The sequence below is a fragment of the Argentina anserina genome, chromosome 6 (assembly GCF_933775445.1).
Source record: "Argentina anserina chromosome 6, drPotAnse1.1, whole genome shotgun sequence".
NCBI lineage: Eukaryota > Viridiplantae > Streptophyta > Magnoliopsida > Rosales > Rosaceae > Argentina > Argentina anserina.
The window spans coordinates 4,955,702-4,976,134 of record NC_065877.1 but is presented as its reverse complement, the minus strand read 5'-3'; the positions used below and the strand labels follow the sequence as shown (position 1 = coordinate 4,976,134).

Here is a 20,433-nt window from a genome sequence, read left to right as displayed (position 1 = left end):
TTAGTTAACACTTAGGTGATCGTCAACTCTAATTCGAAATATGGTCGATCGATACCAGAAGATGTGATCGGTATATATATTTAGGGACCCCGTAAAAATTTCGTCAGTTTTGGACATGGTTTGACCGTTCGGACATATGGTCAACAAAAAAAAAGGCGTTTTCACATAATAAAACCTCATTCACCGGGGTTTTGCCAAATAGATTTATTCAGTGCGACCGCGCACGATAGGTAACAAAAATTAGTTGACTTTAGATATGCAAACGGCTTTCGGCGTTCGCATCTTTGTAATGGATCCTCCCTTAGGGCATAATAGTGGTGTTTTCAATTTACCAAAATTCTGACGGTCAAATGCGGTCTGAATTGGATGAAATTTTTATAGGGTCACTAAATATATATACCGATCACATTGGCTGGTGTCGATCGATCCCTAGAATTTTTCTTCATTCAGTCGCTTCATAATGAGATAGTTTTATTTTAAACCTAATATAAATGTTATGATACATTAGTTGACACTTAGGTGATCGTCAACTCTAATTCGAAATATGGTCGATCGATACCAGCAGATATGATTGATATATATATATATATATATATATATATATATATATATATATATATTTAGGGACCCCGTAAATATTTCGTCCGTTTTGGACATTGTTTGACCGTTTGTACCTACGGTCAACCAAAAATGAGGTGTTTTCATATAATAAAACCTCATTGACCGGGGTTTTTCCAATTAGATTTATTCAGTGCGACCGCGCACGATAGGTAACAAAAATTAGATGACTTCAAATATGCAAACGGCTTTCGGTGTTCGCATCTTTGTAATAGGTCCTCCCTTAGGGCATAATAGTGGTGTTTTTTATTTACCGAAAATTCCAACGGTTAAATGAGGTATGCATTGGATGAAATTTTTATAGGGTCACTAAATATATATACCAATGATATCGGATGGTATCGATTGATCCCGAGAACTTTCCATCATATAGTCGCTTCATAATGCGATAGTTTTATTATAAATCTAATATAAAGGTATGATACATTAGTGGACACTTCGACGATTGATAACTCTAGTTCGAAATATGGTCGATCGACACCAGCGGATGTGATCAGTATATATAGTTAGGGAACCCGTAAAAATTTCGTCTGTTTTGGATATTGAGTGATAGTCCGTACCTATGGTCAACAAAAAAAAGCGTTTTGACATATTAAAATCCTCATTGACCGGGGCTTTCTCAAATGGGTTTTTTTGGTGTGACTGCACACAATCGGTGACAAAAATTAGGTGATTTCATATATGCAAACGGCTTTTAGTGTTCACATTTTGGTATTGGGTCTTCCCTTATGACATATTAGTGTTTTTATAGGTAAAAGCCCATCGGGCTTGCGGGACTCGGCGAGCTTTTCGGATCCACGGGCTAAATGGTGAGGCATAAGTCAATTAGGTATGGAATAATCATTAGACCATTAGTTTTTCATTTTTATGTTAAATTTTGTATTTTTAAAATTAATATATAATATTACGTATTTTACATACGGGTAAAATCGAAAAAAATCGAACTGAACCGAACCGTACGAGTTGGGTTGGGTTGTGGGTCACAGTCTCTAAAATAAAAAAACTGAACCGAACCGAATTTAAAATTTGAGTTGGGTTATGGGTTTTGTCCAAAACCGAACCGAATGGACCCGTGTCCACCCCTAATAGCCTCCAAATCCATTATCATGATCCTTGTGTCATTCTCTTGTTTCTTCAATCGTAACTCTTCTTCCACCCTTGCTTCCTTCCGCTTTTGAATGTCTATGTACTCGGCGTAATAATTAAGATCACTTTCATTATGCGCTAGCCTCTTGACGTGCCATGATACTTGGTCACTTGCAATGGTATGTAAAACCTCAACTCGTTGCTCAATCGGAATCTTACCCTGTTTCTTTTGGCGCCTAGATTCATTTTCCGCCTTAGTTCCATTGGTCTAGGTGGAATCGAGGAAGCTGCCGCGTTGCTTTGTGGTGTCTCATTCACTTGGTCGTCATCCAAATTGATGGTTGGAGATGATACGGTTGCGGAAGGAGTAACATCATAACTACTTGCGTATAGAGATGGAGTAGTAGGCAGCACCACAACAAAAGATGGATGATCTTTAACCACTTCCCAACATTCAAAGTGTGTAAACTTTTTCTTCTTGGCATTATAGTAACATGATTGAGCTTGTCGTTCCTAATGAAAAACTTATATTAGGTACATATTTAATTACATAATTTAAACAAATTGGATAAAACAAATAATGTAACCAAATTAGATATATTAAAAAAAATTAATGTAAACAATGTTACATATTTAAACAAATTAGATATATAAATTAAATAATTTAATTTTATATATAATCAAATAAAAATTATAATATATGATAAAACAATGTAAACTTACTTCATCCATTAATGAAGTGCCGCTAGCTACACGTTGTCGTGCCGCCGCCAAACATTCGCTCCATTTTTGCAAAGTAGCTTGAATTTGTTGTAGTGAGAAGCGAGCACAATTTGGGTCCTCGGCTCCTTTGGAGGTTTTACACTCGGTGCTAGCACCCAATTTTGCATATAATCGGCATGAATTGTCTACCACAATTTATCTCTCTTTTGTTTGTTACCGTCGTATTCATCAACGCTATGACGAACAAAAGAGATGCACATTTGTAAATCTTCGAAAGGAAGCCAAGAGGAGCCCATTGTTTTGGAAATAAAATGCTAAACAAAATGAGAGGAGATGGAGGAATATGTGAAATTTTGTTGTGCACAAATTAGTGTGAGTTGATCTAAAATTGAAGTAGTATTTATAGGCAAATTTTTGAGAGAGTTTTGAAATTTTTGGGATTTTTTACTATTTTTTAGGTCTGTTTTCGTACTGATCAAATTATAGCTGTTGCCTATGAATTTTGACCGTTCGATCGAAATTTCTGATTCACATGGAAGACCCAGATCTATTAAACCGTTGCAGTTTGAATGAGACAGTCCGTAAGGCATGTGTCATTGCATCATTGGTCCGTAATTTGGTTTTCACTTTTTACTGGCTGACAGAAAAAAGAAAAAAAGAGACGTCACCCACGTGATGTGGGCTCCGTCATTTAGTCGAGCGAAAAGCCGAGCAAAGTTTGCTCGAGCGGAAGATGGAGCAAAACTGGAAAATTGACTGGGCGAGCAAGTCAAATCTCCATTGCTGCCGCCGTGGGCTACGATCTGGGTTTGCTCGAACAAACTCAGGTGGTCCCACCTCATGCTCGAGCAACTCTTCCCCGTTTGTTTGCCGGTGCAGATGCTCTAATACAAGAAAATAATAAAAGCAACGATATTGCCTCTTAACTTTGTTGCCCACATCATCAACATAGTTGTCCTCTCGATTGGCATCCCCGGATTGGTGAAGATGCTTCACTTACTAATTTGAATCAAGAACTTTGGAAAGAGACATGTAAAAATATTAGTTATACATGTCCGGACAAGCTTTGGTCGAATAACAACATTAATGATTTTTTTCACTTTTCGCCTCTTCGGGTAAAAAAGATATCATAAGAATACACATATTGTAAACACACGATTAGTAACTATGTAGGTCACGCCGAAAAGTTTAGACTGAAAAGATTCAATTACTTTTGCATGCACTGGTATAAAAATAACAAAAGTAATAATTTTGTTTCTCGACTTCATTGTTCACATCATCTGCATAGTTGTCCTCTGGTCGACATCTCTCTTATTGCCGGTGTTATCACGCCTATGTTCCATACTTTTCCTTTTTCTATTTGATTTACCAATCCAAAATTTCTTAAGGTGGTGTTCTATTTGTTTTCCTATTTTTTTCATTGAACTTAGGTTGTATTATCTTCACATGTATATGAATGAAGAGTTGTAATCAAATGATCACATATAGAGACAGTTCATTATACTAAACCAATCGATTAATGTAGATAAACAACTCAAAAACTATCCTATATACATCTTGGAGTACATAAATGGGGAGACACCAGGGGCGGATCCAGCCCAGGTGAGATTTCTGTCCAGAAAAAAAACTCTTTATTAAATTTTTTTTTTAACCAATCGATTGTACGGGGACTCCATGCTCTCATCTATACTTCTACCGTTCTACTGTATAACTCACAAATTTAGCTATTCTCCAGTTCTTTTCTAAGTTCTTTTAAAATTGAATCAGATACTGATTAGAATAATTAGATACTAATTATGGAATTATTAGATTCTAAAATTTGGTGGGTATATGAGTTTGTTCACTTTGTTGGTTAAACAGATTTTATTGGAAATTTGGAATATGATTATATGAAATTGGGTGTTAATGTGTTAGTCTTGCTGCTGTCTTACTGAATATATTATAATCAGAAATTGAGTATTTTATTTGCCTATTTGAGTTTGGTAAGATTGTAGGGAATTAGTGCCATCGATTTGAAATGATTGGAAATTTGGTGGTATGTTAGAGAATGGCCGAATGAGAGATTGAGTATTTGTCTATGTGGATCAGTTAAGAACTTAAGATTATAGGGAGTGATATAAATATTTAGGTTTGATTTTACTTTTAATTATATGAACTTTATACATTGTATATTGTAAACCTAAAAAAAAAATTTTGGCATTCGGCTAAAGTTGTAGTCCGCCCCATAAAATTTTAGGTATGTCTTTAAAATTAGTCCATGTAACATTTTTATCCTTGATCCGCTACTGAGAGACAAAGTATTCCTTGAAAACATTGCGAAGCCTTTCCGGCTCTTTCCCTCATTAGAGAAACATAGACCTAGAGCTCACTCTGAGTTGAGTCATCGATTTAGTGGCACAACTCGAGGTTTCGAACATTCAAGTTTCCCTTTGTGGGTCGTTTTTCTGCGTAAGAATCTGAAACAAACTAGCAGAGGAAGCCAAGAAGATCACAGCTGGGACCCTTAATTAGTTAGTTCATGACCCCACTGCCCTAGCCTTGCCTTGCATGCAAGCCACTTTGAGCAAAGTGTTGGGGATTTGGGTTAAGAAATGTTGGACCCTGATAAGCCTCTACTGTAGTCGCATTAAATAGCACACCCTACAAAATCTGGGCGTCTTAAATTAGAGAATCCTCTACTCCCACTCTCCAGAGTCCCAGTGCTTTTCCGCAAGTGACCAAAACTTCATAATTGAACCCAAAGTTTGTTTTGGGCAAAGCCACAGCGTCATTAGAATAGAAGCCAATTTTGGTGAGTTGACTACTATGTCCAGAAAACACACAAAAAGCTTAAAGCCCCTCTCTCTTTGTTTATTCATCTTCCTTCAACCACAGCAGAGTGGTAGGTTGCTAAAGTCTCTATCTTTCTCCAGAAAAACCAGCGAGGGACTGAAAGAGAGAGAATAGGGTGTTGTTTTTGAGGGTTGGTGATGGGTAAATACAAGTTTAGATTATCTGATATGATTCCCAATGCCTGGTTTTACAAGCTCAAAGACATGAGCAAACCCAGAAAGAACCAGAGCAGCAATTCTCATCATAAGAAGAAAAACCAACCACCAACACCCACATTTTCATCTTCAGCAAAGCCAACAAGCCCAGCAAAGCCAAAGCAGGTGACCTATCACCACCACCATTGTCCTCAATCAAGAAAGTCGTACTACTTCACCAGGGAGCTGAATAACACCACAGGTGAGAACAGACCACTCTGCAACACCCCCATAAACCCAACAGAAGTCGCCGACACCAGTTTGCCTCATGAGCCGACTAGAAAATCGTCCAGACAGAAACCAAGGAAGAGTCGAATTGCAACAAGCAAACCCTCCTCCGATTCGAAGCTTGCCACGTCGACCACCTCCTCTGTTTCAGCCGGGGGGCGGGCCTCCATTGAATCCGTCTGGACAAAATCGGATTCCCCACCGGAGGAGCAGCTCTGGTCTTCTTCGTCTCTTGACAGCTCCGAGCTTGAGTTTCATCACCCTGAGCCTCTTGAATTCCGATGTGACCGTGTTCTTGCTACAGAGACAGATGGTATGATATCAATGACGAATTCTTATGAGAAAGACATTATCATTGACGTGGGCGACTCAGCTGAGAAGAACTTTGATTCGTTCTCCGAGCTTCAGCTTCCTCGGATTATAACCAAGCCGGAAAACTTCAGTGAAATAGTGAGTGAGACCAAGAAGAAGAAGAAAGATAACGCGGAGCAGCCAATCAAGTCAAGAAAAAGCTCGCATGGATCAGAGAACAATAAAGACCATCGTGCAAGTTCTGATAAACGAGTATGTTCGAGCACACCGGGAATTAAGCTTCGTGCTAACTCTCCGAGGATCGCAAACCGGAAACTGAACCAGGCACAAGTGGCACGCCGGAGTGTGTCGTCGAATTCGAGCTCAAAAAGAAGGAGTCTTTCGGAAAGCTTTGCAATTGTGAAGTCCTCATTTGATCCTCAAAGGGATTTCAGGGAGTCAATGATAGAGATGATCATGGAGAACAACATCAAGGCATCAAAGGACTTGGAAGATCTTCTTGCATGTTATCTATCTTTGAATGCAGATGAATACCATGAGCTCATCATCAAGGTCTTCAAGCAAATCTGGTTTGATCTCACTGACATCCGGTCAAAGTAAATCTAAATTATGTTGCATCAAAATGGATGAATGTACATCAATCTTTTCTAATATGTCTCTCTGTTTCTAATAAACCTTGTTAGTTTAGTACTGCATTCTTGAATTACCAAAGATGTAGTCTTTAATTGAAGTTAGAAAAAAAGAGTAACAGTTTAAGCTAGTCACAGGATCTTTCAACCCTTTTTCAGACCATGTGATCATTGACAAGATGGGATTCTTGTCTTCCTGGAGTGAATTGGAAATCGGAAATTGGGTTTTGTCCATTTTATGTTTTTGCATCATAAAAAAGAAAGAAAATATGTGACGAATTTTTCTGAAAGCTAAAGGCTAAAGGGTGTGTGGTTATCCTTGTATTGTGGCTTTTCTTTCTTCCTATAGAAAACCAACAAAATGTTCTGGTGTTTCTGAGTTTGTGTAAATCATGGACCCAGCCAAATTGTGTATGATATTAGCAACCCTTAGCAACTATAACCCATGAATTGATGGTGGAGGACCCCAGGAACAATGACAGATGATAAAGAAGATACACTTTGAGGACAACAAAGTCCAGGTTTTTAACTCTTTCATCCCCAAAATTTTCAGAGGTTTTCTCTGGCAGTTTGTTCTTCGGCCACCCCATTCCAGAAAAGCTCTACCTTTGGAGGTGAGCCGTACATGATTCTGGGTTCAACATGTACTTAAGGTTCTCTGAGAATTCAAATTGTAATGCTTTTGCTCGAGACTAGACCAAGAGACCAGGCTCTGTTGAACTGTTTGAGTTTGATTTTTGAAAAGGAAAAGTTACTTCGAATATTTCAAAAGCAAATTAATCTTTCCTTCAAGCATTGGGTAAAGGGAAAATTGTGAAAGGAGGAACCATGCGGCCTACCAAAGAGGATTTGTTTGGTTATATTTTATGTAAATTTAGCAGAGTGGGATGATTAGATTGGCTTGGAATAAAAACCAACTGCTGGTAATATTGGGTGAAGCTTCCTTTTGTGTAAGTATTAAATGGCATTCTTATATGTGGCAGTAACAGTTTTAGCCAATACAAGAGCAGAAAGCTCATGGAACAGTGTAGTGTCTTTCTGGGACATGGAGTTCAATTTCAAAAAAAAAAAAAACTTAAGTGCTTTGCTAAAAAGAAAGGTATAAAGCTAGTTTATAATAAGATTGTTTATCACAATCTCCACCTTATAAGACATGTCTTATGCATTTTACAATTAAATTTGTTGAGATATAAATCTTATGTTGAGAATTTGGATTAACTAACATGTAAATTTATAAGGGTTTGAGTCATTTTATTAATTATTAATTAGTTGAATGTGTTATATGAAAATTACTCTTCGTAATTTTCCGATGTATCTTGTCCTAATTAGTATATATTAGTCTAGTTAAGGAAGGATATATAATCATTGTATCTACATGATACTCAATGTAATGCCTATATATAATGTCTCATTATCAATGAATAAATATGATACTTCTCCATATTCGATGTATATTACATTGTTTTGTAACATGTTATCACCACGTAGTTAGGCCTAGAACCCTATGAAAAAAAATTTCTTCTATCATGAAAATAATTCGACAAAAGAAGACATAAATTCCTTTTGTCATGAAAAAAAATCGACGGAAGATGAAGACAATTTTCCTAATAATTTTCCTTTTGTCGAAAAAATATTTGCAGAAGATGAAAAAAAAAAGAAAAAAAATTCGTTTTCATTTTCGGGCACCCATAAATTCCCTCTGGGCACCCTTGTCTTCCAATCCCCCCCCCCCCCCCCCCGCGAGATATTTCTGCGTTGCAGCCTTGTCCCGCACCACCCCACGAAAGCCCATATTGATGGCTTAACTACACAAGCAGCTAGACCGTGCCGTCCCAGTCCTTCCTGATCGAATTTGATCTGGGCATCCAATGGCAGCGCCGCCGCTGTGCAACCCCGCATCTAAGCTTGCCGAAGCCCTTGGAAAGACCGTCATCGCCCTTCCTCTTCTCAGAAACGCCGCTACTCCTTGCAATCCCGATAAGAACCCGACGATTTGTGGCATCGACGTAATTCCAACGCCCCTCTTCTGGCTGGCGTGTCGATGACGACTTGTGTCGAACTTCTACGACACCAAATTCTTTATCACTACTTTAGCTTATAGGAATTTAATTAAGCATTTTATCCATTTTATCCATTATCCTAAATCATAATGGTGTGTTTGGATAAGGGAAAGAAAGATGAAATTTAATTGAAAGAGTTGATTTTATAAGGGAAAAACTCGCGTACAAACTAGTATGTACACGTGCGTCCAAACTCTCATTTATTTGCACACTTTGGGAATATAAATACATGATTTTAACCGTTCAAGAGTTTAGTTTATTACTAAATATCATTTTTGTAAAAGATCAACATAAACAAAAATCGTTTGTTTTGTCGATTGCATCAAACAAATGAAAGTTAGTAGTCTCATGATCAACCGTCAATTTGTTTGATGCAATCGACTATGAAGACGATTTTTGTTTATGTTGATCTTTTACAGAAATGATCTTTAGAAATAAACTAAACTTTTGAACGGTTAAAATCATGAATTTATATTCCCATAGTGTGCAAATAAATGAGAGTTTGGATGCACACGTATATACTAGTTTGTACGCAAGTTTTTCCCATTTTATAATTCCAAAAGACAATTCATTCTTTTGGCAACTATAAAATGGAAATTCTATAATTATGTGGAAAATAAAAAAAAGGAATTCGTTGTTCAAATTCCCCACAAAATAAGTGTAATTTTACAAATTCCTTTACATTGTTCAATTATCTTTCCAAAACATTACTCTTTTAATCTTTCATCTCTTTAATTTGTATCAAACTTTCTTAATCTATTAAGCATTTGAAATCTCACTTAAATATATCCAAAACAGTAGAATTTGCAATTGACGGATTTTAGATTGATGGATTTTAAGATGTTATCATTTACAAACTCTATAAAATTTAAAATTTCCTCATCCAAATACCCCTTAAATGAATCAAGAGAGGAGGACGAGGATTCTCAATTATGAATTTCTTAAAGAGGAGTGCTAGGGAGCCATAATATGATTTCAAATTCGGCACCGCAATCCTACGTGGTATGTCACGTCATATTACCACATCAACAATTAAAATTATATAAAAATGTGATTTTAAATAAAAAGACAATCATATTCTTATTAATCTAATAGTTATAAATTATTATAAAAAAATTATTTTTATTCTTTTTATCATTTTTTTTCATCACAATAATGCTTCTAAAATATAATTTAAAAAATTTAAATTTACGAAAAATATGCTTGAAATATGTGTGCACGCGCGAAATGTATATATATATATGCACAAAATATATTTTCAAAATAAATATATATAATATTTATTTTAAAATTTCAGACGATATAAGGTAACTACAACATTTATATTTAGATGAAAAATTTTAGTATGATTCTTTTAGTTTTTTTTTTCTAAAAGTGAATATTCTTTTGTTATGGTATAATCGATTTAAGCTCATATGTAATGTAACAAATATTGTTTTTCCTAGAGTATACATATCTTAATTAATACCATATTTTACATCGATGGTTTTCTTTCTAGTGACAAATATACCAAGATTTATGACTTTCTTATTTAATTAATTTACTTTTATGTTTAATTAATTACTATAATTAATTAATACAATTATCATATAGACACCTCATACACACACACACACATATATATTTATATACATATATATATATAGTCTATATCCAAAGTGAACCTATGAAATTACATATATATATATATATATATATATATATCACCCGCTCGCACAGATACACACATACACACATATATCTATATGTTTTCAAGCATATTTTGTATATATCATATTTTTATTATATTAAAATATGATATAAAAAAGAACTACGATTTTTTATAATAATCTAGAGCGTTGGATTAACAATGATATGATTGTGTTTTCATTTAAAAATGACATTTTGTGATTATTTGTAATTGCTGACATGACAATGTGATGTGGCATGTCACATGGAATTGCGGCATCGAATCTGACGTCATTTTATGATACTAAAACATTTTCATTTCTTAAGTAATGTGAGATTTGTTTAGATTAATCAAATGATTAACTAGTAGTGAGGCTTCGAAGTACAATGACACATCATTCTTCTTAGATCGTTGGTTCAAACAATCCATTTATTCTAGTTATATATTATGTTAGTTGATATTATCAAATTCTCAAATTCAGTATGTTTTTCATAGCGTATCTCCACATTAGTTTCGGATATTAAACATTGGCACAAGAGGACATCAGAATGGATCAATGGATACATAATGAACAAGTCATGTCAACACTAGCTACCTTAGCTAGGCCAATTCTCATCCATCTTGACTTAACACTACTAATTGAATTTATATGACAGACAATCGGTCTACATATTAGCTAGGTTAGACCTAACATGGTTGAATTGGATCTAACACGTAAGTAAATCTATAGCTCCCTTAAAAAGAAAAAAGAAAATAGCTATATCTAAGCTAAGGTACTTCGTAATAGGCTGAAGAGATGAGTGTTAGAACAAGCAGATCGAAAAATATTGTGGTAGTTTTAACCGTTTCTGTTAAGTCAACAAAACACACTGGCTCTGCGATGGTGATAATGAGAGATGATGATATTATTATTGCACAACAACGTACCCGGAGAGATATGGGTATATTTATTGAAACCTATTCCATGGGCGATTTGACTAGCTAATTAAAATTTAGCTACCACAAATATTTTCTTATTCGCAACTGCACACTAACCAGATTAGGAACAAAGAAACATGATCGATGCCCATGATACAGGAACCTCTTGGTGTCCAAATTGAAAGATTGAGTTTTTGAGTTCTTGGTTTGATGAGGGTTCAGCTCAGGAAGAGGAAAATCTTCTCCAATCTTTACCGAAGTCTAAAAAAAGAAAGAGTTTAAAGCTAAAAAAGATTCACCAGACCCTTACCTTGCCCGCACTCAGAACTCTGGTTGTGCGTCTTGGTCTTTGATTTAGTCACTGATGATTATTATTCAGCATTCCCTTGTTATTTTCTTTCTAAGGGGTTTTGTTTTGAAGTCCCCTAATTAGTTTATTTCCTTTTTTCATTTAATAATTTGTTTGTTTTTGCCATAATATATATATATATATATATATTATCTATCCAGAGTAAAGATTCACTATGAAATTACATAGTAAAGTTCCAATTTTGGCACACTTTTCGGTTAAATATTTTCACTATAAGTGATTCAATATTTAGGTATGCTATTAAAGATCATCTCTACAAAGTATCATCTAATTTGACAATGGTTTGAGCTTTTAAAATTGAGATTTACACGAACGGTTCACGTTAAACAGTTTTAATTCATTCACTGATTTAATCTAATTTCAATACTTTAACGTTATCCGAATTAAATGAAATTTTGTAGAGATGATCTTGAATAACATACCTAAATATTGAATCGCTTAAGGTGAAAACATTTGACCGAAAAAGTGTGCTAAAATTTGAACTTCACTCTGTAATTTCATAGTAAAGCTTCACTATGAATAGAGACTATATATATATATATATATTCATTTCCTAGCGTTGAAGAACAAAAGACATCTAATGATTAAACATGTAATATACGTAACTTCCTTTAAAAAAAAATTTGAGTGAAGTGTGTGCATGCATTTGTTAGTCCCCCACATAGTTTTGTTATATTCCAATTGAATGTGTTTTGATTATTTCAGTCAGAATATGGAAAGTCGATCATCATTGGAACATCCGTACCTATGTGAACAATTTAGATTTTAAGTTTATTTTAAAATGAGAAATTTAGTTGTCAATAATGTGTTTCACAACATCTATTTTGTGTGAGATTTTATTTATAGATAGCCATATTCATGTCAATAATTGATAAAGTGATATGAGATTCACATTCAAAACCAATTAACAATAGGTTTAGCCTAAACTCTTATAAACCCACATATTATGTCTCAATTCCCAATGTGGGATGCATATTCTCAACACTCCACCGCAGGTGTAACAAATTTTAAGTCACATATGTGAACAATATTTAGGGTGGCGTGGAGCCCGTGTGGTCATTTGGGCTTCACACGTGGATATGAGTAATCCGCTCTGATATCATGATAAAGTGATATGAGATTCACATCTAAAACCAATTAGTAATGGACAGAGTGACATAAACTCTTATAAACCCATATGTTAAGTCTAAATTTCTAATATGAGATGCATATTCTCAACACGCTCCTGCATATGTAGCAAATTTTCAAATCATACACGTGAACAACATTTTTGGTGATGTGAAATTTATGTAGACATTTGGGCTTCATACATGGACATGAGTAACTCGCTCTGATAATGTGATATATGGATCACATTCAAAACTAATTGGAAATAGATGAAGTGATCTAAACTCTCATAAACCCACACACTAGGTTTTAATTCCCAATGTAGAATATATATTCTCAACAATAATATATCGAGCAAAAGTCAAAACTTGTTATACGTAGTACAACATACCATCAAAATATTCGATAACTAAAGACTAATGTAGATGAAATATATTAATCTGGATTGAAAATTGATTCAACCAACATAATTTGAGTGCATTTTTCTCTAATAAAATAATGGTATGGATTATGGAGGTGTGTCTTACTACCGCTAACAAATAGGTGATAGAAACGAGTATAGTCGTCAATTAATCTTGTTATTTTACTGACATAGTTTGATGATCTTATCCGATCAAAAACAAACGGGAAAATTAATAGAGGTCAGTAATGTTTATCCTAGGTCTTCCTCAATATGTAATAGCTAGGCCTGGCCAGTAACATATACGATAAAAACTTAATGACCATGGCAATCTTGAGCCAACCCCAGAAGCCGTTATCTATGGGATTGGGCGGATATATATTGATTGGGGAATCATGGTAAAAATGATGCGAGTGAGAGGAGGAGGTTTGAGATTAGATATATCATTATTGGCAGGTTAGCTTGGTTGTTGGGTCGGCGAACCGCAAGGAATAGATCACGGACTAAAATATCTATAATTTTCTCGATATTTTCGCGAAAGTTTTTATTTTTCAGTATATGGATATATCTGTTACATATTAATTATTTTTCGATGGAAATTTTTGAAATTTCCCGATATTTTCATAATATCGTCATGTGTCAGGTAAACTTCAAATAAAAAAATCATTGGTTAGGATAATTGAACATCTGATCCATCATTTTGTAAGCACAAAGTTATAGTCAACTCTACTATACAAACTTATTGTTATATATGGCTCTTTTTATTATATATCCATGTCTGAACATTCACCTAAAATTGAAATAAAACTGAACTAATTGTTGAGGGGAATCGAACCATTTTGGTATAAGAGGAAGCAATGATAGACCTTACTCTTATGAGAGAAATTCTACATGCCTTATCTACCATATTCTCTAATGAGATGTAATTAAGTGAAAACATATGAACACAATCTGATGCACAATCTTCACAAAGCTATGGTTATGGTAAAAGTCGAGAAATGCTTGATCCGAATGGAAACTACTAATACCACAACCCACAGTCAATCACTCACAACCCCTATGATTGGCATATAAGTCAGTATATGCAAAAGTATAAAGGGACATTATTATTTAATAATTATTCTTCACAATATACTCAAGTTTTTACTCAAGTACATGAAGATACTGAAAATTTTGTATCTCATAGATCATTTATGTGATTCTAAACCACTCATGTAATTTAAAATATATCATATGTAAATAAGACGTGATGACCTATCTTCTATTTGGGTATATATACATATATACGGGGATTTTCAGGTAAGGAGATCCTTATCTTAGCTTAAGGTACGGATTTTCATTTTTGACCAACTTTTCGATTGAGTTTTCACATCTCCACCGTCAAAGATCTAGGTAATAACGTATAGATCATCTCCACAAAATTTCAGCCGATTCCATAACCGTTAAGGTACTCATAACTTCAATTTTCCACTCAAAATATGAACGGTTCAGGTTTGACAAATTCAATACGTCCATTGGTTTTGATTAGTTCGATACCTTAACGATCATGAAATCGGCTGAAATTTTGTGGAGATGATCTATACGTTATAACCTAGATATTGGACGGTGGAGATGTGAAAACTACATCGGAAAGTTGGTCAAAAATGAAAATCCGTACCTTAAGCTAAGATAAAGACCTCCTTATGTGAAAAGCCTTGTACATATATATACGTATGTTTAATAATGCTCGATGATTATTTCATCTCAAATTACTATAACTCACCATAAATTAATAGTTATATAATAATTTCTTATGACATATAATTGATAATTGATCAAAATATTTCTCAAAATTTCATTCAAAATTTTCAAATTTTTATATATTTTTTTTATCAAATTACTTAATTGCCGAAATTTTAGTCATTGGAATAGATAGTCAAATTAAGAACACAGACTAGGACAAATCTATCGGAGTGATTACGTAGAGATGCAGCAGCACAGAAACAAGTACCCGGAGATTCTGGGGCCTTTCCCCTAGCTCTGTCCTCGACGACCCGTCGCCATTCTCACTCTATTCCCTCTATTCATTTTAGTCTTAGGGTTGGCAGGGGCCGCAGGGCAGGCAAGCAAGGCAAAATTTGTAGGGCGATGACTCTAGAAATCTAGAATAATATTTCAATTATTGCAGCAATGCCGACCATTTTGAAATGCACGTGTGCGCGACTCCATCAGTGACTACCAGGGGTACTGTAACCTTCTTCTGGCTTAGGGTCAGATGGCTTGGCAGGAGTGAATAGTTCTGTTTTTGTTTTATTCATCTTCATTTTTCATGCTTTTGGTGTTTTGTTGCTATCGTTTTGACATACTGTTCTCAGTTTTGTTTAATTACTTTGTCTTGCTGCATGGCTTGTTGTTAGGACGTACTACGACGACGTGGACCAATTTATGCAACACATTCCGTGCACGGGGTAGAAGACAACACTTACCAGGGCAATTATGCACGACTACCTCTAAGAGACTAAGACCAATTAGCATATAGTTGCGTCCAAGCAAAGTAGAGAAGTGAGCCTAATCCTTGTTTGCTTTACAATATGGATCAAAATTAATTAAGAATTTCATAAGTTTCTTCAGGTAATTAAAGATTTCTTCAAATTGAACAGCCACTTATACGATTTAGTAAATTTATTAAGAATATATGGAGCTATTGACGACTACCTCTAGGTAGACCAATGCAAGCATATAGTTGTGTGCAAGCAAATTAAAGTGAGCCAAATCCATTATTTACTTTACAATATGGATCCAACTTTATCAAGAACTTCATAAGTTCCTTCATGTATGTAAAGATCTTTTTAATTATACTACCACTACTACCGTGATTCAGTAAAGAAATTTGCTTCAATACAAACATGTCCAAAAGAAGCATAAGAGAAACTAAAGACCCATAAAAAAAGAAGAAGAGAAACTAAAGAATTTCCCGATGTACAACCATAAGAGAAACAATATAACTGAACATCCATGTAGACAACAGAACTTTACGTGATGGAATTTAGTGGCTTGTTTTCCCGAAGTAAATGATATTTCATTTATGGATGAATCTGCATGTCTGGGGGACAAAAATCTACGTACAGATAATTACTGAATGGATAAGGGATCAGCATCATGTCGTTTACATTTTAGTATTTACTATATATACATCACTGCCAAATTAGGAAACAGACGCTAAATGTAGGGTACAAAGGATTTCTCTATGTCAATGAGTATATTTCCTGCTAGCAAACAGTTACACAGTTGAATGATCCAAATGAAATGAGTCCGTTCGAAGTGATAGTCTGAAAGGTGTCACATTAGCCATCAACTCCCTGACTTTCCATCCAATCTGGGAATTGGGAAGCAACTATTTCGTGTGTCCTCCTTTCTTGGCTGTACATCATGTACATATAGTGTGAGTGATAATCACTAATTATGGTCCACTACATATATATATCATCGGCTTGCAACTTCTCAACCATTCGTGGAGTCAATCTTTCTATTTTGTCGGCAGGGATTCAAGTGCCAGAACCCGATCTACTTATATTTGCTATGTTAAAAATTACCGTGGAATATGTCTCTGGCCGAACATCTGCAAAGAGAATACTTAAGGTTGTGCATGCCTTATAATCACTAATTATGGTCCACTACATATATATATCATCGGCTTGCAACTTCTCAACCATTCGTGGAGTCAATCTTTCTATTTTGTCGGCAGGGATTCAAGTGCCAGAACCCGATCTACTTATATTTGCTATGTTAAAAATTACCTTGGAATATGTCTCTGGCCGAACATCTGCAAAGAGAATACTTAAAGTTGTGCATGCCTTATTCATGAAGAAAAACTATGTATACTATTACGTACTTTCACTCTTCCGATCCCTCTTCATATATGGCGCATAGTGTGATACTGATATTGATCAGACAGCCTAAAGTCTAAACTAATAAATTTTGAAGGACTCGATCATGTTTGAATGAGTTCGACGTATGCATGATTGAATATCCTTCGCGCGTTCTCAATTTTCTGCTCATGCACTCTCCTGATACTACATAACTCTTAACAATATATTTTGATACATAACTTTACAATATATCCAACGACAATAAATAAACGAAATGAAATAGCGGTGTCATCAGAGCCGGTCCTAGGGCGATCAGACAGTGCGGCGCACAAGGCCCCCTGACCGGGAAGAGCCTTTTTTTATTTTTCATTAACAAATAATGTTATATATGTATATTATGTGTTGTCAATATGTGACAACCTTATTTCTTAATCGAGTTGGTTCTGACGTGATTCCCACAACATAAGGGTCACCTCTTCGAGGCCCCTCATCCTTTTTTCCTACTTTTTTTTTTATATCCGAAACCTTTCATTTCCTATAAGTTTAACTAACTATAAAATATAAGCCTAAAGAACTTTGATTTTTGTTATTGCTTTCTCTCAAGCTTCTTCTGCTAGGGTTTGAGCGACCAAATCCCAACGGCAACTGTTGTTAAAAAATTGACCGGTCTCGGTGAATTCCCAGCTAGGATGAAAGGGTTTTTACCCTCTTTCTTCTCTGGCGGGCTGGTGTTGGGTGATGGAGTTGCCCTTTGGATTTTTCTCCTCTCCTCTTTGGTGGTGTTGGGAGGCGGTCTTAGTTCCAAGTCGGGCTTTCTAATGACGAAAGTATTCATATGTGGGTTTTGGATCTTCTTCCCAATAAGTTTTCGTGATAGCTTTGTCTGGCAGGGTTGGGATTGGTGGCGATTCATAATGATGTAGGCGGCTTTGGCAGTGTTGGTGGGAATCTTTTGGGTTGTCGTGGTAGAGATGCTGGTAGTTCAATAGCAGATGACTTTTAGCTGTGTTTGGTAGAGCTTATTGGCTCAGGTGATTATAAGTTCAGCCCATCAAAGTGTTTGGTAAGTTGGCTTCTTCCTTCTGGCTTTCAAAAGTCTTGGCTTTTTTCCTTGGCTTTTAGAAGTTAGTTCCCCCAGCTTTTAGAAGCAGAAGCCTGAAAAACACGGAAAAGAACTGTAGCGCGATTAAATGAAGTTTTCAAAATACCTCTGGGTACCCCTCGTCTATTTCATTAATTACATTATCCAAATTCTTATTCGTCTATTCGACCTCCACTCAACATGTTCTTCTCGTGGATTCCCAACTGAGCCTATCAATTTTCTCTGGCGGTGCTCCTCTTACAGCGTGTTCCCTCCGGTCGTTCAACGCCTCCATGACTAACTTTTGGTAATTGGTTATGATGTTGATTCTCTTGGTGAGCTCTACATGTCCATATTAATGGTTTCCATTTTAATTAAGGTTTGATGGATTTGGTATTTTGGGATTTCTATGTTTACTGTACGTGGAGTTATGCATGTATTCCTTGATTGGTTTCTACTTCGATTTTTACCTGGGAAAAACATATTGGTTTATGTATATAATTGGGTTTCTGTTCGGTTGAGAATTGAAGATGTTAATGATTTGAGTTTCGGGTAGTGGTGTAGGACAGTGGCGGCTGCAGTGGTGTCTTGAATGTCAATTAGTTAACTCCAGTCATTGAGAATTGCAGAAAATGAGTTTAATGGTTATGATACTAGACTTGGAGAGTAGTTAGGTTTCTGTGATTTTGGTATTCATACCTGTAGTTGGTGTAAAATATACTATGGAGCCTTGAATCCAAATTTGCAAATCCTCTCTCGGTATAGATTATCACTGTATATGCAAGTCTTTTCAAGCACAAATATTAACTAGCAAAAGCTATGATTTGCCATACTGATCTTTGTGTTTTTCATTTGTTCGTTTAATCTAGGGTAAATGATTATTTCAATGGAAAGTTTTGGATCGCACAAGATATAGGGATTAAGGAAATGACTTGTACTGGGATGCAAAATGGTTTCATGAGTGTGAATGTATTCTTGCAAGCAAGAAAAATTAACTTAGATGCAAAAAAAAATAAAGTTTACTGGAGGTAGTAAAAATTTACTAAAGTTTACTAGAGATAGTAAACTTCTACTGGGGGTATTAAACTTGAAAAACAGTATTTCTAAAGGCCATAACACACCTTAAAACGGAGAAAAATCAACTTAGATGCAAAAAAATAAAGTTTACTGAGGGTAGTAAACTTCTACTGGGGGTATTAAACTTGAAAAACAATATTTCTAAAGGCCATAACACACCTTAAAACGGAGAAAAATCAACTTAGATGCAAAAAAATAAAGTTTACTGGGGATAGTAAAAATTTACTAAAGTTTACTAGAGGTAGTAAACTTCTACTGGGGGTATTAAACTTGAAAAACAGTATTTCTAAAGGCCATAACACACCTTAAAACGGAGAAAAATCAACTTTGATGCAAAAAAATAAAGTTTACTGGGGGTAGTAAAAATTTACTAAAGTTTATTAGAGGTAGTAAACTTCTACTGGGGGTATTAAACTTGAAAAACAGTATTTCTAAAGGCCATAACACACCTTAAAACGGAGAAAAATCAACTTAGATGCAAAAAAATAAAGTTTACTGAGGGTAGTAAAAATTTACTAAAGTTTACTAGAGGTAGTAAACTTCTACTGGGGGTATTAAACTTGAAAAACAGTATTTCTAAAGGCCATAACACACCTTAAAACGGAGAAAAATCAACTTTGATGCAAAAAAATAAAGTTTACTGGGGGTAGTAAAAATTTACTAAAGTTTACTACCTCTAGTAAACTTCTACTGGGGGTATCAAATCTATGATGCCTGCATCTGTAGTATTGATTTAGGCCTTACATAATAAAATGTATGAAACTACATGATGAAGGCTTTCCATGAAAGAGAAGGTGGTGGAGATGAGGAAGATGATGATGATGATGATGATGAACAAAATCATCATGGGGCACAAGAAATTGATATATTAAGAGACATGATTGCTCAAAGTTTGATGAATGCACGTGATTGAGTATTTATGTATTGACATGATCCTAATCAAAACCAAATTATCAATATCAGAGTATATTGGTTTAAGATAATTTTAAAATTATCCAATATTAATATGCCATATATTTTAGGCATTGTTTTAAACTAAAATTAACTAAAAATTATCTTACATGTCTAAATTGGTCATTTGACAAATTAAAAGCATAAGCTAGTTTGAGTTTACCAAACGCTTTGCCATTACATCTGTCACTAACAGCTACTTATATAAGCCAGTTTACCAAACAGTCTGCAACTTTATTTATCAGCCACTTATTTTCAGAAATCAGCATAAGCCGACTTTTTTTATAAGCCCAGCTGTACCAAACACACCCTTTGACTTCAGTGGTTTAT

At 35.1% G+C, this 20,433-nt stretch overlaps 1 protein-coding gene across 1 annotated transcript; it reads left to right on the top strand.

The window, feature by feature from the left end:
• The first annotated feature begins 5,215 nt into the window (after positions 1-5,215).
• LOC126800252 (transcription repressor OFP4) lies at positions 5,216-6,650 on the top strand. Its single transcript, XM_050527580.1, has one exon. The coding sequence runs from the start codon at positions 5,397-5,399 to the stop codon at positions 6,591-6,593; it is 1,197 nt and encodes a 398-aa protein (XP_050383537.1). The 5' UTR covers positions 5,216-5,396; the 3' UTR covers positions 6,594-6,650.
• Positions 6,651-20,433: the final 13,783 nt, after the last annotated feature.